Below are 27,000 nucleotides of genomic sequence, written 5' to 3' on the forward strand. Positions count from 1 at the left end.
ACCATTTCCTTTTTCAGCTCATTTTATAGATGAGGAACTGAAGTAAATAGAACTAAATAACTTGCTTGGGGTCACATAACTAAAAAGTGTCTGAGGCCAAGTTTGAACTTATGAAGATGAGTTTTCTTGTTTCCAAGCCCAGTGCTCTATTCCCTGCACTACCTAGCTGCCCCGTGCTGAAGGATGTGATATATAGTTTTGTATCCTTAGCACTTAACATATAGCAGCAGCTGTTTAACAAATATTGAACATGAAATTGAAAATAAAGGTCAACCTGGTGTTAAAAACAAAGATTCAATTTGCTTCTTTAAGTATTTTCTTATAGGATGATAGGAAGAAAAGCAAAGCAAAGCAAATCCAATTAGCCAACTCCAAAGATGATGATTGTTATAATGGAATTTTTTAGGTCCTTAAGAAAATCATACAATATGGTAGCATATGAATAGTACCAAACTAATCTACTTTTTTTGAATTCTTCATTTACACAAAAGGAAAATATACAATGCTATTAGACCATGTATACACAACATTAAATTTCTGGTGCCAAAGAAAGAATGAGGTACAAGAGGAAGAACAATAAATTTGTACTTAGACCTGTGGGTTTGCATTCTATATACTATGTACAATACTTTAGAGCAAATTATTTTCCTTCTAAGTTATCAGTTTCTCCATCTACAAAATGGAGGAAAGAAATTGGACTACCTTTTCAACTAAAGTTGAATTTGGTTTTATTATAAATTTGAGAAAAACTTAACCTATTAATTTTAAATAATTCAAGCTTAATAAGAAACAGAATGGGACATTGGATAAAGATAAAGTAATGGGTTTGGAGTAAGCAAGATCTGGTTTCAAATCTTGCCTCATATGCACTAGCTGTGGAACAGTGGGCTAGCGACATAATCTTATAACAGTGACATAACACTTATAACAGTGACAAATATAACTTGATTTCCAAACCCAGAGAATTACAAGTGTTTAATATAAAGCTTATAGTAATTGTCACCACTTCCAAAGGTCACTACATGGCATTACTTAGTGCCAAAAAAGTTGATTTTGCTTTCCTTATTTTCAATTAATTTGTATTATACAAAGGAATACTCTTAATTAAGTTTATATGTGTAAATGCTCTGTCTTTCTATCAAACCAGTAGGCCATAAAGAAATGTTCATTCAAACAAAAAACAAAAACAAACCTTTCTCCTCCATATCAACTCAAACCTTAGAAAAATCAGGAATACAACTTCTGTAGCCCCTTTAAATGTGTTCTGAGAGGGCTAGATGGATGTCATTTATATTTTAGAGTCCATTTATTACATTGCTGGGATTTTATTACATTTAGTACATTGCTGGAAAATATATTTCAAAATAAGTTTCCAAGTTGTTTTCCTATTCTTTAACTGAAGCATTTTTATATGTTTTCTGGTTTTCTTTTTATATAAAACTTAATGCTTTATATTTTAAGAAATTATAACTTACTTTAGGAACAAAGCTAAAAGGGGAAAGACTAAAGTGGAAGGGCAAGCAAAGTAAGATATCTTCAATATCAATTCTAGTAAATCAACTGACCAGTTTCACATAAATGAAGTACAACTCAAATGAGTCAAGAGGTTGGTCTGTTTGGGGAGGAGATAAATGGAAAGCTAGAGTAAAAAAAAGAAAACACACTAACAAATAGTATTTAAGATCATAGTTCTAGATTAGGAAAAGACTCTAGAGGTCACCTATTGCTCTCCTAATTTTGTAGAAACAGAGTTCCAGAGAGCTTAATTGACTTGCAGATCATACAAATGCAAGATTCAGAGATGGTATTTGAATTTAGATCATCTGACTCCCAGTTTTATTTCCATTATTTGTTTAAGGTACATAGAAGGCACTTACAGAGATAAAATAACTTTTTTACTGAGCGAAAAATGACTACTGGGATAATGAATAACTTCGTTTTTAGTATAAGAGTTGGCAACTTCTTCCCATATGCCTAGCTTAATTCTTAAAAACTGAAGTTAATACCATGTTTTTCAGAAATTACCTTTTAATTACTTCCTCAAAGAGGGCTAAATCTCACAGAACTAAAATGTGCATATTTAAAGTGGTATTTTTAACAAAGTATAAATTTTCTCTTACCGCCAGAATCTACAACCACATTTGTAGATTTATTTCCAAACACGGACTCAAAGTCAACATTAAGGCCAGCTGAAGGCTGTGGCTGTGCAACTGGAGAAGGAGTGAACCCTAAGAAGAATCAAAATTTTTTAAAAATCTAAATTCTTTAGTAACTCAATATTTTCAGTCCTTTATTAAAAAAAAAATTATAAAAACCAAACCTTTCAATAATATACCTTTTCAAAACTACCATTTTAGTGAGGATTATACTTTCCCTTAGAGAATGCATCTCACTGGAAAAGAAAAACCAGCAATAAACATTTACCTTTACTAATTAAATTATATCCCTCAAAATAGTGCTTATGTTGTTATTTGTCTATAGACAGGTTGTCAAATTAGCTTAAGAAATCTTTAATTTGTTTTCAAGTTCATAAGTAAACAGACTTTCAAGCTGCCTAGAATTTTATATTAAATTACATATGTATTACACTGGAGCAGCTTATTACGATCCCAAGTACTTTCAGGAATGTGAACAACAATATTGCTATAAAGTCTAAGTCTTTCCTGTTCCCCTACATCACCAAAATGTAATGTGGTTTAAATTCATTCAATGGCAATATCTCAAAGTTTCCAACTCTACAGTATAAATGAAATGTATATCCCTTTTGATTACTAGCTTTCACCTAGTACCCAACTATACCCATTGTTTTTGTAATGAAAGTCGCCTTATTCCAGCGAAGGTTTGGATGGCTCTGATAGCTCAGGTTTTTTGTTTGTTTGTTCCTAATGAAAGTGGGTTTATTCCCTTGAGGGTTTGGGATGGCTTTGATCACTTAGTCTTTTCTTTATTTTCCTAATGAAAGTGAGTGTATTCCTTTTCTCATACGTTCAAGTTTATGTATCTATTTCCAGTAATTTGCCAAAGGTTCAGTTGTAAACATCCATGGCTTTTCTAATTAGGATTCAAGATACTACAGTTCAATATTTTGAGAAAAATAAAAAATTATCCAATGGTGGATTTTTGAGCCTATTATGACACTTTATGTAACCACAGACTTTATCCTCACATTCAAAAGATATATTAAGAACTTTTACACACATGTATCACATTCACAAAACTTTTCTTAAAGTACTGATTTCCCTCTGCTATCTTGTCAATAATTTTTATTTTATGGAATTAATATCATTATAAGAAAGAACTCATACCTTTACCAAATTAGCAAAATGGTTCATGACATATATACCAAGTTTAAAAACTCCTCCTCTAGGCTGTGGTTATGAAAACAAAGATGGTTTTTCTTGTACAAAGAAAAACTACCTATATTCAAATAGATCTCTTACATAGTCAATCCTGATTAAGAATACTGCTATTATCACAATATGGGCTCTCAATTTGTAAGCAAAATCATTTTAGAAGTAATAGACCCGAAATTAATTATGAAACTTGTCAACAATGTTGTGTAGTTTCAAAAGGCTATTGACAAACATTAGCCATGATAATTAAGGCTCGGCAAATCAGTATATATAAACAATAGGTAGAGAAAGTTTATTTAGAAGGAAAAAAGACTAAGTAGAGATTAGATTGACTATGTAGTTTAAGGAGTGCTCTATCAAAGAAAAAGTAGACAGGTGTGTCCTATGTTGCCCCAGAGAGGTAAGGTTGTTTTTTCCAATACAAACCAAGAAGTTTTCTGACCAGAGTTGCCTAAGAGTGAGTGGAATGAGTTATCAGTCATAGTGGACATCACTTGTAAGTGGTTTAGCAGGGGCCAAATGGTTAGCAACTGTAGACTCACTATAGGAGGTATATTCAACTAGGCAACTCTTAATGCTTTTTTTTTTTTTCTTGTATTCTCCCCTACCCCATGGCTAATATTTTGATTCTGTGATTTGTATAATGCCACACTCACAAGATCTATTTTCTTTAAGAAAGGAAATGGACATACATGCCCTACCTTGTCAGAAGTGAGTAACCGGAATGATGAGGAACCAGAATAATATATAAGCTAAAGAAAAAAAGTAGTATTTTGCCTGGAGAAAAAAAGACTTGGGAATAGAAACAACTGGGATCTTCTAGCATTTCAAGGGCTGTCATAAATAAGACTTTTCTACTTAGATTTTGAGAGAAGAACCAGTTACAATGGATAGAAGTTGAAGAGAGGAAGATATAGCTTCAGATATGACACAATATATATTTTTTAAACTATCCAAAATCATCTGTAGTATTCAAAAGTGAAATAAGCTACCTTGGGGGAAGGTCAGAAGGAAAAGGGAAATTGCTTTTAACTTAAAGTATTAAGGCAGAGATGTTGGATGACTTATTTTTGAAGATTTTGTACAAGAAATGCCTATTCAAATACAGATTATACTAGAGGACCTGCAAATTATTTTTAATTCAGAATCCTAGATATGCAAGAAAGAACTGGAAATTCAAAAGCTGAATGATAAAAGATGTATTGTATAAGCCACATGTGAACCTACACCATCAGAAAAATTCCAAGTCTTGGTACAATGATAAACATCTTTTGTATTTTTTTAGTTAGAAAAATCATTCAAATACACTGATGAAGCAAATGATTTTAAACGTCTAAAGTTCAAATCAGTATATTGAATAAATGAAATGAAAAGAAAAAAGTCATAGCAAGGCATGCTAATCTGAGTGATTTTGTCAAAAGTTCCCACATGCCATGAAACATCATTTGATGTATGTGTAACATGTAATGAATTCTTCACCGGTACAGGAGGTAAATAACTCAGATGTTGTTCAACAATTGCTTAGACTTTAGATTAAGATCTTTGGATGGAGGGGTGAAGGGGAAAGAGTGGGGTAATATATCGGTTCAAACCTTAGGTTAAATACCAAAAACAATTTGGCATATAATTTTTCAATAATATATAGAAAAAACTCCCTGAAAGTTCCCGGACCTATAGATTCAAGATGAGCTTATGATAAGTAATACATCTAACTGGGAGTTTACCGGAAGTGGTGTTGGCAAGGGATAGAAAAATGCAAACACACAAAAACCTACCCTACAAATGTGAGAATAATCCAGACTTTGAAAAATGTTCAAGTGACAAATATGGCTACTCAACATCACTAGCATTAATAGAAATTATAAAAATATGCCAAGAAATAAATTCCATTCAAAGGTACTCTATTACTAGAGATTCCATTCTATTTACTCCAAAATGCTGAAATTACTCTGTAGGTAAATCAATTCTTTTTTTTTTAAATACCTACAAGTGATAATTTTTATAGCTTTAAAGAAGTCAGAATATAAAATGTAGTTCAAGAATCAAAACCTTTTTTGTTTCTTTATTTCAAAAGACTCAGGATCTAGAAGGTAAGAGGCTCTCTTTAAAGGTCATTTGGCATTAATCTGTGAAAGTTAAATATTAACCCCTATAATTATTCCCAGCATAAAAAGAAAGAGAGAACAGTTTTCCCAGATAATGAATGCCTTAAATCAAGAAACCCTAATATGGAAGAAAAAGCTAAACTAGGTTCAGGAAAGTCAGTTATATACCCTTTCAGTATAGTAAATGAGAACCAGGACCTCACATTTTAATTAAAAGTTAAGCCTTAATTATATTCAAAAGCTATTTTGGATTCTCAAACAGAAAGTAAACATAATAGGTTGCTGCCCTTCATTTTTAAAGAGGACCAAAACTGACATCACTACATTATGGATCTGACTGGTTGATCATACCAATATAAGTTCAGAGGACTTTACCATTGGTGCACACAAATAGTCCATATAATGGAAAAGTAATATTGATATGTCTTCCATAAATTCCAAATGTGCTTGCTGCTAAATACTCAGATGTACAAACTTGAAATGCCTCACTCCTTAGTATAAAGAAAACCCATTTATTGATATTTCTAATTTTAAAAGTTTTCACAGTGCATATCTTATTAGGTAGATATCATGAAATGGAAGAATTCTATGTATTAATTATAAATACCAATATTCAATGGAAAAGGACCAGTGCAAAACTTTTTGGACCGCCTGATTTCTTTTAATTACATGCAAAGCTGATAAATATGGTAAATTTAAGATTCTAGACACTGAGCTGATTAAGTCCAACTCTGTTATTCTACAAAGGAGGAAAGTGAGGCATAGAAGAGTTTCATCAACTTGCTCAACGCTACACAGTTTCTAAGTAGCTGATCTTCTGCCTCCTAGTCCTACCTTGCACAATTACTTTTGCAAAACCAAATATGGATTATGTTATCACTATTGCAACAGACCTTCCATATTAGTTTCAAAAGAAATAACCCTTCTAAAAGTGTCAAATGCTCTTTACAGTTATAATAATAGTATTACCAAGGGTCATAATTAACTTCTTTCAATCCCATTTAACTTCTACCTCAAAGAAAGGGAGCACAAGTCTGAATATCTGGCAAAGTTCAGGAAAGCAGCCATGATTCCATGAAACTTGCTTCCCATTTTCCTAATCATTTTGAAAAGGATCTCCCTTCCCTTTTTACTCCACAACTAGGAAATGGAACATGAAACTTACACATATTATTAAATTATAGAACTAAATAAAAAGTATGAAAACTTTCTATGTGCATTTAAAATAAAATGTATAAATGGTGGGCAGTAACTCATAAAACATTTTTAACCTAAGCAAATAAAAAGCAGGTCAAACTACAGGTCTATGAAAGCAAATAGTAAAAAATAAATAGAACCCTCCCCCCCCTCCCCAATCCCCAACAAATTAAAGGAGTTGGCTTTGAAAAAAACTATCACCTACATAACAGGTTTATTTTACAGACATACCATTACCTACCTCCAAATAGACCGGCTACAGTAGAGGGTTCATGGCGCACATGAGTAGTATTAGGATAAGCTTGAGGGCCACAAAAAGAATCTGACAAGGCACATCAGGCAACAAAAAAAGCAGAGAAAGAAAAGGAGGAAGAGTTACAGAGAATGGGAAGGGGATAATTAAAAAAAAAAAAAAAAATTAAGGGTTCTACACAGTAACTATCAACAAATTTTAACTTACAAAACAGAACCCTGATTCTATCAGGTATAAAATATAGGAAGAGGACATATTCTTTAAAAGAGAAAGGCCACTGGCAACAAAATAACACTCAGCTAAAAGAAACAAACAAAAGTCAAGAGCCATGCTTGAAAAAAACAAACAAAACAAAACTTTTGTAACATTTAAAGTCATTTAAACAGATATCTCTGGCATAATGAATTAGGCAAACTAATTTTTCATTTGGTGATCATAACAGCATATGAATGCCTAATCTAGGCAATCTTCAAATTACTTTAAATCCATACATTCATTATTATGTCACTGTTATCTCACTGTTTTGAGTGAGACAGTATTTATTTATAATGAAATCCATGCTTCAGAACCAATATGAAAAGTAGTTTAGGTTCAATTTCAATAATTGAGGCCTTATTCAGCTCAAAAAATTAGGAGGTCTCCCTCCATCCCTTCCAGTTCCCTTGTCAACTCTTCACCAAAAAAAACAAAAAAACAAAAACAAAAACAAAAACAAAACAAAACAAACTAGTACTGTCTTTTAGTTTCTGATAACAAAATCACTTATGTTATAGTCTCAAAGAAACTATCACTTAAAAAAAATTTAGTAGTCTTACAATCTTGTGCTCAAAAATAACTAGTTGGATAATTCTGCTAAATCCTTAAGTCTACTACAGGACAAACAAGCACACACTTTAGTATAGGGATTCTTTACTTTTTGCATCACTGACCCCCTCTGGCAGTCTAGTGAAGCCTAAGGACCTTTTTCATTGTCTCTTGCTGCCTATATTCATAACTGAAATAAATGCTGATGTATGTTTTTCCATGGGAGTCTATAAATCTTCTGAAATCTATTCACAGGCCCTATGAAAGTCCCTGGACTCCAAGCTAAGAACTCCTGCTCCTGAATCAGGAGAGAGAACTGAAATTCTAGGTTGAGTCTATTAGTTCTTGATGGTGAGATTTTGAGCAAGAACCAGGTTTGGACCTAAGTTGCCTCATATATAAAAACTATAAACTCCCATAGCTAATCTTGAAGTCCAAAAGTTATATCTATGACTAGGAAACAATAAACTTCCTCAAATCTGCTAAAGTTAAATTTACCAGACCTTTGCTACTTTTTCCTTTTTAGCTTCCTTATGTAAAAGATTACTCTTGGAAAATCGGCCACAAATGACACATCCTTTATTAACTTACATAGGATTTCAGGTGCTTTATTCTGATTTCTGAACTTCTGTAGCTAAAGTTGGACCTCTGAGGTCTCCATTAGATTTATATCTCCAAATAACTCCTGTTCATTTAAACCTGATTTTTGGTCAAACAGAAGTACATCCTGCTAAAAATTACCAAAAAGCTATGGCTGAAAACTTCATTTATCAATTTTTAAAAATTCAGATTCTTGGTGGAGTGTAACTCAACATTTTGAAAAAAATAGAACCAACTAAGAACTGTTTTCTCCATCATAGCAATTTTCAAAATGTCTTACTAAAAATAAACACGCCATAAAACAACCTAAGCTAGGATATCCATGCTAAGATAACCTGTTCTATTTAAGAAATATCTTAGTGGCATACTCAATTTTGAGTCCTAGGGTTAGCTGTTTCACTGGCTATGCAATCTCAGATATTGTTCTGGGCTTCAATATCTCCATCTGTAAAAATGATGGACTAGATGGAATAAGATCCTTTTTTATTCAGTGTCTATCATTTGGTTTTACAAGTAAAACTTCTAAGAGTTAAGGGTATTGAAGTGATAGAATTATAAAATGTCATTTAACATGACATAATTTGGCTTATATTTGGTATATGTAAGTTTCAAAAAAATTGCCAAAGTAAAATCCAAAAACTCAGTAATCTGGCATGGTTAGAAATGAGATATTCTGGATTGTAATAGGTTTTTTTTTTTTTTTTATTTTGTTTTGTTTTTAAAAATAAGTTAATGTTAATTTCTTTAAATACCTTAGCATTATTTTTGACAAAATTTCAAACTTTTTCATAGTTTCCCACCTTAATAAAAAAAAAAATTATTAAAAGTTTTGGGTTTTTTTGTTTTTTTTTGCCCCAAGATCTTAATTATAATCAACTGTAACATTTTCTAACTATTTATATTAGGCTATCTTTAATGATCAATTCTTAATAAGAAAAGTTTTGCTATCATGAGATCTTAACATTTTAAAGTTAAAAGGAAGTTTATAGATCACATAATCTAATATCCTCTCTTTTTCTCTATTAAATAAATTAACAAGTTAAATCCCATAAATCATAAATGCCTTGTTGAAATAATCACAAGAAGTATCACAGTCAGAATTTGAACTTAGGTCTTCTGACTTTAGCACTCTTTTCACTATATATATGTGGCCTACTTTTCTTGTCAACTGTCAATTTTCAGAAAATCAGAATATAAAAATATGTAACTATTTTTGTTCAATTAATTTTTAAAATTAAATTTTAATTAATTTTTTTAAAAAATTAATTTTTTTAAAAAAAAGTCAACTGAAGCAAAGATTAAAACAATATTTAGCTAAAACATTTTCTTACCTTCAAATATCTTCATTATCTTTATAATTAATTATCCTTTGACCAATTTTAGATTATTCAAAATATTAACACTATACAAATGTCAGTTATTATTATTATTACTACTATTATTACTCTGCTTCAGTAAGCATTTAAAACTACATTCATTGACATTTACCTTATGAGACAGTCATCTTGTAGATCTCTTATAATACTACTAAAAACCATTAAGGTCAACTTGTACTTTTGCAACTACAAGAACAAACTGGATAATTTATGAGTTTGGTTTTTTTTAATTTCATATTTATGGCTGAAAGTTTCTACATATCAGATAACTGAGGTTTTGCTATAAATTAACAAAACAGAAATTTAAACTAAAAACAATAAAGAAAATGATTATGTTTAAAGTAACCTTTGTCTTCCAGTTGTGTGCTAGGACACTATAATATATTATATGACACTGAATTCAAAATAACAAAAAAACTTTTCACCTCAAAGGAAATCATGTTGCCTACATTAAATGAAACTAAAAACTAATACTATACTTTTCAAAAACTTTATTCCTGTTTTATCTACTTTTATGATTTATCAATGAAAACTGAACTGGTTATGGCACTTTTTTAATTACTAAAAATATTTAGACAATATAAACAATAATTGGGGAGGGAAAAGATGTTAAATAGTACTTTACCAACAAACATTTCATGAGTAGGTGTCCTAGTAGTAAAAGTGGATACATCTGAAGAAATGGGGAGGTGAACATCACCACTAGATTTTGTGAGGAAAGGATTTAAGCTTGGAATGGCATCATCAACAGCATCTACAGTAGCAGAAAAAGGATCTGTGTAGTCCAAGTGGGTTAGAGCAAAATGAAAAAAGGAAGTAAATGAATTAGTATGGGAATTAGTCAACAGGTTCATTTTAAGTGAAAAAAGTAGCTTTGTTATTTTTGTTTAATCTTAAGTACTCAGATACTGAAATCAACAAATAAAAAAAATAAATTTAGTAATCCATTTTACTACCAATCATCTATGCATTCACCATGGACAGTTTTTACTACAAGCAGTTTATATATTAGGGATAGAAACTCTGACTTTAAGAAGCTTATAATTAGGCATAACAAATCAGCCTTAAGCACATACAAATATAAAAATCTTAGAAAAGAAGTGTCATAGTTAATGGCAAATGAACTGGCTTTTGATTGTTGAAGACTTGAAAGAAGAGGTAAACTTCTAATTATATGAAAAAATAATAGAAATATGATTCAGCAGTAAGAATGTGAAAAGTAGATATTTGTGATGTGTAGAAAAAGCTAAGCCAACATAATAGAGAAGACATTAGAGTGAAAGAAGACAGAGGTATAAAATCTGGCTCAATTACTTATTAGCATTGTAATCTTCAGCAGGTCGCTTGGAGACCAAAAAAATGAATTGAACTAGAGGGCCTTCCAACTCTTAAAAAAAAAAATCTTGATCATTAAGAGACTAGGGAGACAAGTGACCTTAAAAGCAATTGTATTCAAAATTCCTGGGCAGCAATAGTTTTGAATCATAAGGTCCTAAAAGAGTAAAAAAAGGATATCCTTTCCTACTCAGTCTGTCTCTTTCTCTGTCTCTCTCTATATATGTATGTATGTATGTATATAAAATGCATATTTGTCAAATTCTGCATCCAAAGTTATATTAGCAATAAGGGATATGCAAATTCTTTACTAACATAATCATTTCAATTAGGTAAAACTACTTCATGAACTGATTTAAGGTTCAAGAAATAGAACTATGAAAAAGAATAAATAAAAACTCAATTTTGAACACCATTCATAAAAGCAAACAAGGATATTATTTTTCTAAGTGTTGTGCTCTCACAATGCTTATTTCTGCCTAAAGGAACATCTTGGAAATTTTTCTCATGACTATACTATCTAGATAATGTCCTAACAATTATAATTTCAATAATGTCAGAATTTTAAGCTTCTGTTTCATTTTCAAATTATAAGCATCATTTACTCTATCTCCCACTCTACCTTTTTACAAAATGGAAAAAAAAAAGAAAAAACCCTTGAAAGACTTGTGTATAGTCAATCAAAAGCAAATGGCCAAATCCAAAACTGCATACCTCATTAGCAGGCTACATTAATGAACCTTTGAAATCATAATTGGTTACCACACATTCAGAGTCCTTCGTTTATTCAGTCTGGCTTAACAATCTTGCTGTCACTATGTAGCTTGTTTTCCTGCTTCTGTTCACTTTACTTTGCATCAGTTTATGAAAGTCATTCCAAATATCTCCGAAATTGCCCTTTTATTGCTCTTGACATTGAGCACTTTCCTTAGTGTGTTGTTCTTTACAACTATGAAAGATATGCTGCAAGCATTTTTGCCCACAAAGTAGCTTCGTTCTTTCTTTGATCTCTCCAGGGTATAGGTGGCATAGCCAGTTTAAAGAGTATACATATTTTACTGACTTTGGGAGGACAGTTACAAATTGCTTTCCAGAATAATTGAACTGACCAATTCTTTTTTCTACCAACAATGCATTATTGTACAAACAGGCACTTTTCAGAAGAAGAAAAACTTATCAATAAACACGTAAAAATATGTTTTGAATCACTAAGAATTATAAAAATGCAAATTAAAGCAACACCGAAGTTCTCTCTCACATTCTTTTTTTTTTCGTTTTTTTTATTATAATAACTTTTTATTGACAGAACCCATGCCAGGGTAATTTTTTTACAACATTATCCCTTGCACTCACTTCTGTTCCGATTTTTTCCTCCCACCCTCCACCCCCTTCCCTAGATGGCAAGCAGTCATATATATGTTGAATATGTCCTAGTATATCCTAGATACAATGTATGTGTGCAGATCCAAACGGTTTTCTTGTTGCACAGGGAGAATTGGATTCAGAAGGTAAAAATAACTCGGGAAGAAAAACAAAAATGCAAACAGTTTACATTCATTTCCCAGTGTTTTTTTCTTTGGGCGTAGCTGCTTCTGTCCATTATTGATCAATTGAATCTGAATTAGGTCTCTTTGTCAAAAGAAATCCACTTCCATCAGATTACATCTTCATACAGTATTATTGTTGACATATATAATGATCTCTTGGTTCTGCTCATTTCACTTAGCATCAGTTCATGTAATTCTCTCCAAGCTTCTCTGTATTCATCCTGCTGGTCATTTCTTACAGAACAATAATATTCCATAACATTCATATACTACAATTTACCCAACCATTCTCCAATTGATGGGCATCCATTCATTTTCCATTTCTAGCCACTACAAACAGGGCTGCCACAAACATTTTGGCACATACAGGTCCCTTTCCCTTCTTTAGTAGCTCCTTGGAGTATAAGCCCAATAGAAACACTGCTGGATCAAAGGGTATGCACAGTTTGATAACTTTTTGGAATAATTCCAGATTGCTCTCCAGAATGGTTGGATTTGTTCACAACTCTACCAACAATGTATCAGTGTCCCAGTTTTCCCGCATCCCCTCCAACAATCATCATTTTTTCCTGTCATCTTAACCAATCTGACAGGTGTGTAGTGGTATCTCAGAGTTGTCTTAATTTGCATTTCTCTGATTAATAATGATTTGGAACACTCTTACATATGAGTGGTAATGATTTCAATTTCATCATCTGAAAATTGTCTGTTCATATCCTTTGACCATCTGTCAACTGGAGAATGGCTTGGTTTCTTATAAATTAGAGTCAGTTCTCTATATATTTTGGAAATGACGCTTTTATCAGAACCTTTAACTGTATCACATACATTCTTGTTTTGCCCCCTTTCTTATTTCATTAAAGAGCTTCTAACTTATTCTCAATGTATATAGAGTTATTGGGAAGGTAATAAGCATTATAAAAACACACCTATCTACTATGTGTCAAGCACTGTGCTTAAATTCTTTACCAATATTATCTTATTTGATCCATAACAACAATCTTCGCAGAGAGATGCTGTTATATTTATTCTCTTTTTACTATTAAGAAAAAGTATCACCGGATTTGAACTTAAGTATTCCTGACAACAGGCATTCTATCCACTGAATAACCTAGCTGCCCTAATACCCCAGATAATGCTGACTTTTAAATTTAAATAGACAATATCTACCATATGAAAGGGGGAAAAAAGTCCATTTATTCCCATGCTTTTCACTATTTTTCACAGAAAAAGTGTTCTATTTAATCAAAAAGGCATTATTAACATAATTACAGGATTTTCACTGTTCTAATAATAATATGGTTTTTTAATATTTGAAGCTTTCCTAATATTGAACTCCCCATTTCATGTATAAAACCAACCTGGTCAAAGTATATGATCTGTCTGATATGCTGAAGCAATAATCTTTGTGTTAATACTTCATTTAAAAGTTTGATCTTTAGAAATACTTGTCTACAGATTTTTTTTTTAAACTCTCTAGGAATCAAGATCATATTTATTATCATGAAAATAATTTGAAAAATCTGGTCTTTTCTTGGTTCTGAAAAAATAGAATTGCTTGTTAAATGAATTTTGTATATATGTTGTCTAGCCTTGTTTTTTTCTGAGGGGAAAGGGTTCATTTATGGCTTATTTACCTTTTCCCCCCTGAGATGGAGTTATTTAAATTCTCTTTTTCTTAATATGTTAATCTGGGCACTTTACGTTTTCTATAAATATTTACCTATTTCCTTTATTCTGTTAGCATATCAGCAATTTAGATCATTTCCTTTTCATTTGTTTTAACCATTTTCATTTTTGAAAAAATTTAAAAGTTAGCTAATAATTTATCCATTTTTTGTCCCTCTCCCTCCATTAAAGAAGCCCTTTCTTAATTTTATTATTTTGATTTTTTTTCCTTTCAATTTTATCACTTCTTTCATTTTAAGAATTTCTCTTTCGCTATTTAATTGGTATTTTTAAACTCAGTGCTTTTTCAGGTCTTTAATTGCATGCACAATTCACTGATCATGATCTCTTTTGTAGGTATAATCTTTTATAGATACATATTTCCCCCTAAGGACTGCACTCATTGTACCTGAAAATTTAGGTATATTTTCTCATTGTTAATTATCCACTGTTTCTATGACTTATTGTTTGACCAATACATTAGTTATAATTAGATTTTGGCCCTTGTGAATTTCTAATCCTTTCTTCAATGGCCTTTTATTGAATTTTCACTATTATTAGCAAATATTTAATATTTCTGTTTTTCTGCCTTTGTTGATTTTTAATGCTCCAATATAGATATGATCAACTTTTGTCAAGATGTGATATAATTAAATATACAAATGCACGTATATACATATACACACATACATGTGAATGTATATATAGTCCTTTCTATTCTCATCCATATCTAAATTCTACACATAATTTCTTTCCTGTTTATCTTTTTGTTAGTCTTGACTAGAGTTGACAAGGGTACAAACTGCGATTCCCACTAGTATAATTTTACTATTTCTCTCCATAACTTGTTTGAATTTTTCTTAACATATTTAGATCAGCAGAGTCAAACTCAATCAGAAAGAAAGGCCACTAAACTATACATAAAGGATACCTATAGGTACATACTGCCTTGGAAAACCTCATGTTAACCATTTAAAAAAGAAATCTATGTTTCACTATATTTTTACTTATTTTATATTGCAATTACATTTTAATCTTCATTAGGCTATACTTTGGAATTTTGCAGGTCATGGGCCTGCAGCCTACATATTTGACACCTATGATTTAGATGGTATACCTTTCAGTCCATATATATTAAGTATCACTATTAATTCTTTATTTACAGTAACTTCCAGCAAAATGAGTTTTTATTATTTCTCTTTTAATCAAATTGATTTTTGCCTGAGATTATGATTGCTAAACTTGCTTTTATATTTTAGTTTAGTTGATATATAATAGCTTTTATTCTAGCTATTTTATGTATGAAACTGTTTCAAATATTTTTATTAAAAAGTGTCACATTTTAATTTCTAATCTTTTTTAATATCCTGCATTTTGTGGGTGAGGTTACCCAATTCAGATCATCAGTTTTTATTTTTATCATATTTCCTTCCATCCTATATTCTTGCAAAAATTTTCCCCCTCCCCTCTTACTCCAGTTGTGAAAGAAAAGGTGTGTTTAACAGGAGTATAATTATAGCAATTTTTACTCACTTGTTCTACTCTTTTCCACCCTAATCACCCCTAATTTTTTTAATTTTTCTTTTCAGTTGTCCTTAACCATCTACCTTTTAGTGTTGAGTTTCTTTTGTTTATAACTAATCTCTCAACAATCCTATACCCCCCTACCCCTGCCTCCTAAGTTCTTGTTTTACCTCTCTCAAGTTCTTTCCTGTTTCCTCACTTACTTAGTTCTATGTATTTCTATAAACTCTGCAGGAAGAAGAAAGAAGGATTCTATCCTTTATTGACTGGTCTGGATCAAAGTTAAATTCAAGTGATACCCATTGTCCTTAACACTTCCTCCTTTTTTGTATAATCTTCTATAATCTTGTGTACATAGAATATGTAAGATAGGAAAGTTTCCCATACTTTTTTCCTTCTTCTTTAAGTATATTTCTTTTTGAGGTAGCTAGATGGTACAGTGGATAGAGGACCAGCGCTCAAGTCAGGAAGACCTGAGTTCAAATTTGGTGTCACACATTTAACACTCAATTGTCTAAGGGGGAAAAAGCATATTTCTTTTCTCTTCTTCCTTTCCTTCTTTTAAGATAAGAACAACAAAATCCTTCCAGTCCCTTAGCCTAATTGAAAGGGTTCCATGACTCAACATCAGAATTCTAAAAGGACACTCACTAGATTTCCCTCTTTCTAGTAGAATGTAAGTACTTCACTTTTGTAAAGATCATTCAGATTGATCAAATGTATTTGCCATTTTGTTTCTCAAGAAGCATGTTTGCATTTCAATGTTTCAACTCAGTTCTTTTCCTCAGAAATGCTTGGGAGTTCTCTATTTAAATCCCTTTTTTTCCCTCCTATGAAATTATGCTTAATTTATGCTAAGTTGTTTTTTATTGCAAAAAATTATTTTGCAATATCATATTCCAAGCTCATATTTTTTATGGCAGTAGCTACCAAATCTTGTGTTATCCTGAGTGTGGCTCCTCAATAATTGGTCTTTTCTTTTGGCTACTTAAAGTATTTTTCATTTGACCTGGAAGCTCTAATTTTTGCTAAGACATACTAATAGTTTTCATATTAGAATTTCTTTCCAGATTTGGCCAGTGGATTACTTCTAGTTCAACTTCTGCTTCTTAAAGGTCCAAGCAATTTTCATTAATGATTTCTTGATACACAGGGTTTATTTTTTGTTATGGATTTTAGATAGTTTTATGATTCTTCAATTATCTCTCTTTTACCTGTTTTCCTGGTCAAGTTGCTTTGAGAAACATTATATTTTATTCCATTTTTTTCCAGTCTTTTAGTTTTGTTTTAATATTTCTTATTGTCTCTTGAGGTCAATGATTTCTTTTTTAATGTATCTAATTTTCTAGATGTACCCAGATAACATTTACCCAAGTAAGATTTTGTATCTTCCGTATTAAGCTGCTATGTTTTTCCTGTAACACTTCTCAAATCTTTTCTAATTTTTCTTTAATCTTACTTGATTTCTTCTATGAAGCCTACTTACCCTTGTACCCATGTTGTATTTACTTGGAGGCTTTGTTTATAGGTGTTGTAAAGTAATCATCTTCATCTGGGTTTGAGTCTGGGGAATTCCTGCTTCCATAGGAGCTCTTTATCATGGAAGATATCTTCTTTGTTTACTCATTCTTCCCAGCTTATTAAATGAATTAGGACTTTTTGTTAGGGTTATGTTGAGACCTTGTTTGGTCCAGATCTGTATTTTTCACTGCTGATTTCTTTGAATATTAAGTGCTATATTCTTCAAGAGTTTCAACGCCACTTCCTCTCTGGCACCTATAAACTTTCAAAGAGTTTGAACTCTTTCATTCTTAAGAGTTTTAACTGGTCAGATTTATGGTGAAATCAGATTGTTACCTTCCTACTGTAAAGTTGGCAAGCATCAGATCACAGTTGGAGTCTAGATTACATATCTTCAGGCTTCCTCCAAACCCTCCCAATTGAAATGCCAGCTGTTGGCCCCAATTTCTATCAATAGCTGGAAAGCTGTGTAGGCTGAAAGTAAGAGAACTGCATGTATCCCTTGGTCTGAGTTCCCTCTCCTGGTTACTGAATCCCTAATCCACTTCTAGGGTCAGACACTTAGCAGTTTCTTCTTTCTATTCCAGCTTCTGGACTAATATATAGCCTCAAGCTCAGTTCCCAATGGATCTGTGATTGGTCTTTAATCTGGTGTCTGGCCACAAGCACAGATCTCAGTCTACGACCCAGAACCAGCTCAGAGCAAAAAAACACTGGATAGCTCCTATTCCTTCCCTCCCCCCCTTCCTCCTGCCAAATACAGCCTTATGTCTTGTTTGCGCTAGATCTTAAACTCTATTCCTTACTCTTGTCCACATGTACAGGCACCAGACTAGTTCCCTGCTAGAAGACTCTGTATTAGTCTTCCAGGGTGGATCTCCCTGTCTTTAATGGCTACAAGACTCTGTCTATTTTGAGCTTAGCTGAAAAACAGCCCATTGGATGGAAAGGTAAAAAAGGCATTTATTAAGTACCTACTATATTGTGAGGAACTGTACTAAGTACTTTATAAGTATCTAAGGCATATAAACACAATTCATATTGTATCACAAATAACATTTTATCCCATCTGTGACACATTAGTACTAGTCACACTAAAACCATTTTGATCTCAGTAAACTGACGTTTGCTATTCTAATGCCCAAAAAACTTTTGTTGATTTTGCCATTAATTCTCAATATGCTGACATTTCTATATTCTGAATATATAAAGTCATATATATATATATATATAAGTATTTTTATATATATATAAGTATATATGTATAATATATAAGTCTTCAAAGAAAAACATTTTAAAACCTTTACAATATAAACAACCTTTTTTTTATCTAAATAAAAATATGGCAATAGCAATGTTACTACTATAGACTCTGAGTCTGTAGGCAAATTTATATATTTTATATAATTATGTCTTGAAAGAACCATTACTAATTTTTATAAGACATGAAATCTCTGCAGATGAAATCTCATAAGCTTCAAAAGCGATTACTATAAATTTTCATTGTCATAACAAGAGACCTAATTTTTTGAAGAAGCATGTAAAAAACTACACTATCAATAATATCTTAAGTGAATAAAAATGGCATTTCTGTCAATATCATAATTCCTTTTCAAGAGTTAACTGCATTGATGCGTTTTAACACTAATATTCCATCAAGAGATTGCTTGAAGATCATTTTATCAAAAATGAAAGGTCCATTAATAATGTTCAGTAAAAGCTACAAGAAAGCTTGTTCTTGCTTTCATGCCCATGATATACTGCATCATTAATGCTTCACATTGAAAGTTGATTTTTTTCATTTTTCTTTTTTTATTTTCCATTTTCCTTTTTTTTTTTTTTTTTTTTTTTTTCCCCATAAAATATTCTTTGTTACATAGATGTGAGTGGGGTAGGAGGGAAACAGACTGGATTTAGAGGAAATTTAGGTGATTAAAAAACAAGATTAAAATTTCAATTTTTAAAAAAAGCTCAGTTCCTGAATTTCACAAACTACATAAATTAAAGACAATCTTGAAGCACTCTTCTTAGAATGTTCTTTGGTTTATAAAAATCTAAAACCCCAAAATAAAAAGAAATTTGTTTTGAACCATATTAATTTTCTATCAACCATAATTACAGTCAAATACCCCCTAATAAATGAAATGCTTTGAAGTGGCAAAATAAATCTTTATTGGTTCCCTTACTTTAGTTCTGGTGAAGCCCATCTGCTCCCCACCCCCCCCACCCCCGAATTAAAAAATTAAAGTCAGCTTGGATAAATATGCAAAAATATAAATAAAAGATTTTTTAAACTGGTGAATAAAGGAACAAGAAAAATGTGATTGATGTATTACATCCTAGGTTATTCAATTAACATCCAGGTTTTTAGAAATTTTCTTCTAATATAGATTATATACTGTATTTGTTATCTTGTGTTCTTAGATTATGTGTGCCATGATTCTTTGCACACTTTTTCTACCTATATCATATAATTATAAACAAAATCATATAACCAAAGACCTACTACACTACTCACACAAAACATTCCAGACATAGCAAAATGCAATCCTGAAAAATACTTCAATACTTCCATTAATATGTAGCCTCATCAACTTGGATATCTCTTCTAATAATGAAGACAACAAGATATATATATATATATATATATATATATAAAATGTAGCCTCATGAACTTGGATATCTCTTCTAATAGTGAAGACAACAAGATATATATATAAATTTATTCTACAACCTCCCAAAAATCCTCCACAGGGTTTTTCAAGCATATTTCCTTGTTTTATGCTTTACTTAATGCAAATAGGCACAAGCTCTCTTATTATTATTATTTCTAGGAATCTGGTTTGATTGTGATAAATAGAGAATAGTAGCTGGACGAGAGCCTTTAAAAACAGAAAAGAAAGAAAGAAACCTCTAACATGTCATTTAATTGCATAATTGAAAATAATGAGGTGATTCTTAACACATTACTGACCCAAAGGTAACTTAAAACCAGAGTCAGAATTTAATCCTTTCTAGTTTCTTTTCTCAACATCTGCCTTAAAATAATTTGATAAAAATATCCAAGTTAAAATAGTCCCAGGTGGTGCTAATAAAACCCTATTTTATAATAGGAACAATTCAGTTTCATCTCAACTTTGCCTCCTTCAACGCTTTCAGAGGACAATTCTCATTGTATTGAAGCAGATACTTGTATCAGAAGAGAGCTTTTAAAGCAACCTTTTGGGGTTTAAGTCAAAAAATAAATTTAGTTTTCTTGTATCTTCCATTAAATCACAAAACTTTAAAGCTGTGTTATACTATTTACAAAAGCTTGTTTATTCCCTTCTACTTCCATCAAGGATGTCCTCAATACATACTTCTTATATTTTATACTTATGGAAAAGTAGGAATAGGTGTCAGTAATTACTAAAAGTTTCTCAATCAATTTTTTCGTTAAGGGTCATGTTTCTTGCCTGTCTTTGATATCATGCTCCCTTGGATATTCTGAAAACTGACAAGTAATCACTGTCAAAATTGTCCCTCTAGCAGAAGCTCTTCTCAATATACTTTGTGTAGCCTGTTATATCTTTGTTTTCCTTAAAGCTATTCTATTTCTTCATGTAAAACATTAATCCACATAATAGGAGAATCTAAATGTGGTGACTCTACTACTAGTAATAGTGAAAAGAATTCTAGTATAAATCTTTGCTGATTTTTTACATTTGCCTATCATTTTTTTTGACTTTCCAGTTTCACACTTTTAAAAACACTTCCAAGATCATCTAGCTTTGCAGATCTCTTGCAAAGTATTCTGCATATTTATTTTTTCTCCACTGCTTCTCATTCTTTTAGAAAGCAATACTGCTGCTCATGGCTCATATCTTCTACTGTAAACATTTCAAAAAAGTTTACATTCTAAAATGGTATCACCTCTTGCTGTCTTGTGACTGAATTCTCTAATGGTGGTTACTGGTTTATACCTATCAATTTTCCTTTAGAAATTTTTTGTTCAAGGTACATAGTATGGTACAATGTAGACGTTCTCTGCCTTTTTATTCTTTGCATCAAATATAAGGACAAAAGGTGCAATTACTTTTAGAAAAGTCTTTTTTGCCAATGTTTGTTATGGGTGATATGACATGAAATGACCAAGTGTCCAATGAAATACTTCTTTTCATTTCTTGACTAAGTATAAAACAAATTCTGCTAATTTCTGATATAGCTGAACTACTATATTCTACAGTAGTAAAAGATTTACATGATGATACAGATGCTGGGCAGACTATTTTAAAAGACTTGGAGAATAAGAGAGCATCTACAGAATTAGAGAAAAGACAAACCCTCATTTCCAAAAACAAAGAGAATGGAATCTGCCAAGTAAAGGTCAGTATGACTGACTTATACTGATGGAAGATTCTGAAAAATTATTAAAGGAATTATCAGTAAACATCTAGAAAAGGAAGCAGCAATCACAGAGAATTTGCATCAACAATAAGATCTATTTAATTTTACCTCATTTTTTTTTTTTGGCAAATCAGAGAAACTGCAGAAATAGTTTCTAACAAAGCATTAAGCAAAGTATCTCATACTCTCATACTCTTTTTGTAGAAAAGATAGAGAAATGAGGCTAGATAATTCAGTAATTATGTGAATTTATAACTGGCTAAACAGGAGGATCAAAACACTAGCTATTAATAAAAGAATTGTCAATATAAAGGTGATTTCCAGCATAGTGCCCCAATAATTGGTAATTAATCTTTTACTGTTGATAAGATGCTAGGTAAAAATAATGATGGCATATCTACTCTACTGACGATTTAAAAAGCTAGAAGAATAACTAATATCTTAGAAAACAGGATCCAAAAAAAAAAAAAAACCCAAAATACAGACTAAAACAATGGGCTGAATATAAGATAACATTTAATAGGAATAAATGCCTAGTCTTATATTTGGTTTAAAGAAATCAACATATCAAAAACGAGAGGAAACATTATAGCAATTCATCTAAAAAACATGTGCGAGTTCTTGTAGACTGCAAGCTCAATAATATATAGTTGGAAAGAGCAGACTACATGGGCCACAGTGGACACAATTAAGATCACATTTAAAAACTGTTTAAGAAGAACATCAGTAAGATGAAGAAAGCACAGGAGAGCAACCAGGGCCTTGAGTAAAAGTCACATATGGACTAGTTGAAGGAACTTGGGGTCTTTGGCCTAAAGAAAACTCAGAATTTTATTAACTTATCTTCAAATATTAATATTGCCATCTGGAAATAAGTTATTGAGGTTTCTCCCTGTCTCCTGAAGTTGTCTTCAGGAGCAAAAAGAGCAAAAAATGAAAGCTACCAAGAACTAAATAATATGTAATAAAAAGAACTTCCTAATCACCAGAGTCTAAAGATATGAAAAGAACTGCCTCATATGGTAATATGTATAGGTACAAACTAGAATAGATGGCTCTGGAGAACTCTTGTCAACAAGACTGTTCCTTCATTTTTTTTCCTTGGAATTTCCCATATCTCTCATTTAGAAGCTGCTTCATAAATCAATGTTGAGTGAATTTCTTTATTATATTGCCTCTGAGTCATTCATCTATACAATGCTAACTTCCCTTTATTTCCTGCTAACATTTATATTGAGAATGCCAAAACTAATATAGGTATATAGACTGTGAGGAAGAAAAGTCTTCAGAAACCCTGTCTGAAAGCCTCATTTTTCAGCTAAGGAAAGTGAACCCTGGAAGAGCTAAATGATTTGACTAAGATCATCTGAATAGTAAAAGCCAAATTTAAAGCCAGTTCTTGTGACTCCAAATTAATAATTTTTCTCTCCTCACCAGAATTTAGTTGAGCTTCTCCTGTAGTATATGGCTGTTCATTTTTCATGGGGAAAAAATTTCATATTTAAAGTATTAATATCTAAGTTGGTATTTATATTTGACCTAGACTATATCATTCTGCCAATATCTAAGTCCCCATTTTGCCACTATAAAAATGGAAAAAAAAAAAAAAAAAGCCAAACAAGATGAAGGTACATTTTGAATTTTTCTTTTCTTTCAAAGGCTGAAAAAGACAAAAAGTCAGCCAGCAATTAAGTGGCCAGCTTACTAGTAATAAAATTCTTCATGCTTACCTAAGTTGGTACTCAACTCTGACAAAGTCCAAACTTGACTTCACGTAACAGTGAAAAACAACAATAACACTTTGCAGAAGGAAAAACTATCTACTACTAAATCAACACTATAGGTTCTCTGGCTTTTCTTTGTTTTTTGGAAGGTGGAAAGCACTAAAGAAGTACATTAGAGTAATTTATACAATTGTTTCATAGCCAAAAAAGATTCACAAAGAAAACAAAGAAAATGTCTAACCTTTGTATTATTAAAGATTAGGAATGCTGGCTTACTTAATTCATATCCTATTCATGAAGTAACAATCATTAACGACAGCATATACTGTAGCTTTTTTTTGGGTTGGGGAGGGGTAGTTCTTTACTTAGACATTTAGTTTTTCTTAATGTCTTCTTTCCCTCTATCTATATAACACAATATAGGTAATAATAATAATAATAATAATAATAATAATAATAATAATAATAATAATAAAAAGTCAAATCTTGCTAAAAAAGGCGGGCAAAGTACTTTTAAAAATATATCTAGATCCCTTTTCTTTTAAAATCTGGAAAATCTATAATCAGAGTTTCTTCAAATACTAAAAAAAATCCCTATATATTAAAGATCTGAAAATCCTTTGGATGTTAAAATCCAAGAATTACTTCAACAGCCATTATTAGGCTGCTTATTTTAATTAAGCAAATCACTGCTGTTCATCCACTACAACATTATGGCAAATATTTTGTTAAAATCACTGTATTTTTCTAATCATACAGTATTATACATATTCAAGTCTTTCCCATAGGCATATTTATTCTTGATTAGCACAGAGGCTCAATTCTTTTTACATTATGGATAAGACTTAATTCAACAGCTAAACTTTTTAAAAAGAACATTACAAACCTACTGATGCAGCAAAAAAATTCATTTTACTCTATTCTGTAATTTAGTCCAGACCAATATATTACAAAATATTTATTAAAAGTTTGTTCAAAAGCCAAACATCTTAAACACAATTATTCCAAAAGTATCACTCACATTTCTATTTATCAAATTGAACCAAAATCACATAGAAAAAGCGCCAGAAGTAGAGACTAAAAACAATTTACACAATGATCCATGCAGAATTCATTGACTGCTTACCTCCCCATGTACTTGCTACCTGAGGTGCAGTTGATAAAGAATGTACAGATGGATGAAAACTTGGCTGTTGCAAATCAAGTAGATCATTTGGCAGCTTTGATGTGCTAGAAAGAGAAATTTCAGGAAAATATTTTTATGTTCTAATGCATACTTGGATGTATTTACACAAAAATTAAATACCAAGAGAATAAAGGTCACCTTAAATATACAACTAAAAGTCTTTCATAAGTTGAAGAAGTCATGAGGGATGAGATAGGTTTGAAATAAGTCCACATTATGTACCAAATGGGCATAAACTAGGTAGTATTTTATATTCAAGACCAAAATCCAAAAGTAATAAAATTGCTATAGTCCTTTAAAATATCAATGCTGCCCTCCCCCACTTCCAACCCTGAAATATATTGGATTACTCAATGAGGATAAGTACTATACTAAATATTTTAAGTACCAAGATAATCAGCCATATAATTTTCCTTAAAGCAAGTCTTATACACAAATTAAACTACAAGACTTTTGATAACACTCAAAAAAGCAATTAATACCTATTTATGTGACTAACCCATAACCACTACTAAAAAAGATGATTTTTTAAAAATAATTTCTGTAGGAAGACAGAGAGAAAGCAGATCCTGAAAAACACTAGAAAAGAATGGATAGTTTTCTGTGATGTCCTAATCAAAATACAAGGATTTTGCTCAAAATGCAGTTATCAAACTAAGTATAAGCAACAACTTCTCTAGGCCTCAGTTCCTTCTTTTTTATGAAATGAAATTAAACCTCATTAGAGTAACATGGACTTAAAGAGTGAAAGAAATTTAAGGATTACTCAGTCTAACCCCTTCATTTTATAGATGATCAAATTGAGGCTCACAAAGGTTAGTTCCACAATGTAAGACACTTTCCTGCATTCTAACTTTCTTCAGAACTCAGAAGACTAACGCTATTTTCTTATGCCTTCCAACTCTCTTGAAGAGAGGTGATTAACCAGAGATACAGAATATAACATGCGTTTTCATATATGGAAAATGCAAACTAAGCAGGGTCAATCATCCTATGCAAAAGCACAGCATGGGGTATACAGCCTAGTCTAGGCACAAAACACAAATTTAGGAATTAAGAGCTAAAGAGAAGAGTAATCAAAAGACTTGACAAATATCAAAACAAATATAGTGCATCCCTGCAAATATAATGATCCCTCCAAAAGAATAAGAGATTAATTCCCTAAAAATCACAAGCAGCAATTTAAAAAAAATAAAGATACTTTATTTAAAAGAAAGAAATGGGGGTGGGGGATGGTAGAAAGAACTAAAAGCTGGTAAGGAAAAAACTGGAAGGACAATGAATAGCTTAGAACGAGAATGGTGAACATTAACCAAGAAAAGAACTAAAATAGTCTTTAAAAAAAAAAAATGATTTATAGTCTACAAGAAACACTGAAACAAAACTGAAAGACTGAAAAAAAAAAAGCAGATAATATAACATACCAGATATGAAAAAAAGTGCCTAGAAAATAGGTGAAGTAGAGATAATTTAATTATTAAAAAGCCTGACCACTTTTTTCCCAAGAAATCTTAAAGTGCCCAGATGTATCACATCCAAAGGGCAAAGTGAAAAAAAGAATCTACTCATTACTTCTGAAAAAGAATCTCAAAAGGGAAAATTCCAGAATTGTTATAAAGTCCAGAGTTCCCATCTTAAAGCAAAAATTTTGCAAGTACTCAGAATGAAGTTCAAGTATAAAGAAATCACTGAAAAAATTTTGAAAACAATTATTCCAAAAGGTAAAACAAAGGCTTGCAACCAAAAATACATGAAAAAATCTTCTAAAGGGAAAAAATGGATTTTTTTGAAATAGGAGATGTTCAAGCATTTTTACTGAAAAATACAGAGCTCAGTAGGAACTTGGAAAAACAAACACAAAAGTTAAAAGAAAATTAGAATTAAATTTACTTAGGCAATTAGAAAATACTATATGATATAATGCATTCAAGTAAAGGGAAAAATAAACAATACCCCTTCAGAACCTTGATGTCTTCAAAGGGTATTGAGAGAATTAAATAAAGAAAAACAAAAGACCTAGGAATGGACTAATCCTGAACTGAAGTATTTAAACAGAGGAAAAGACAGAAGAGTAAAAAAGAGTATATTATTATAGAAAGATTCAACAAGATTGTGGAATTTACCCTCTAGTTCTTATAGTTTGGATGTGTAAGAAAAAGAAGTCTCCAACAAGGGAAAAAATGTAGGCGGAATTGATCTCAAAAGAGTGGCACTTTTATTTGCAAGAGACAAATGAGAGTACACAAAGCTTGGTGCAGAAAAGCATTTTCAATTTAACAAGGAAACCCAGATGAGGCCCATCAATTGGAGAATGGCTGAATAAGTTATGGTATATGAATGTTATGGAATGTCATTGTTCCATAAGAAATGGCCAGTAGGATGATTTCAGAGAGGACTAGAGTGACTGACATGAACTGATGC

The 27,000-nt window shown here is 31.4% G+C and overlaps 1 protein-coding gene across 19 annotated transcripts in view; it reads right to left on the bottom strand.

Moving 5' to 3' along the window:
* The window catches only part of PICALM (phosphatidylinositol binding clathrin assembly protein), a 126,692-nt gene that overhangs the window by 22,959 nt on the left and 76,733 nt on the right, over positions 1-27,000 (bottom strand). For 7 of the 19 annotated variants that reach the window (XM_031961883.1, XM_031961879.1, XM_031961887.1 and 4 more), the window contains exons 12-15: positions 24,520-24,623; positions 10,314-10,463; positions 6,897-6,977; positions 2,121-2,228 (exon numbers count right to left, since the gene is read on the bottom strand). In XM_031961883.1, coding sequence (XP_031817743.1) covers positions 2,121-2,228; positions 6,897-6,977; positions 10,314-10,463; positions 24,520-24,623 — 443 coding nt within the window. The remainder of the gene's footprint in view (positions 1-2,120; positions 2,229-6,896; positions 6,978-10,313; positions 10,464-24,519; positions 24,624-27,000) is intronic. The other 12 variants (XM_031961889.1, XM_031961886.1, XM_031961888.1 and 9 more) reach the window with 5 other exon arrangements.

This window comes from Sarcophilus harrisii, chromosome 3 (genome assembly GCF_902635505.1).
Source record: "Sarcophilus harrisii chromosome 3, mSarHar1.11, whole genome shotgun sequence".
NCBI lineage: Eukaryota > Metazoa > Chordata > Mammalia > Dasyuromorphia > Dasyuridae > Sarcophilus > Sarcophilus harrisii.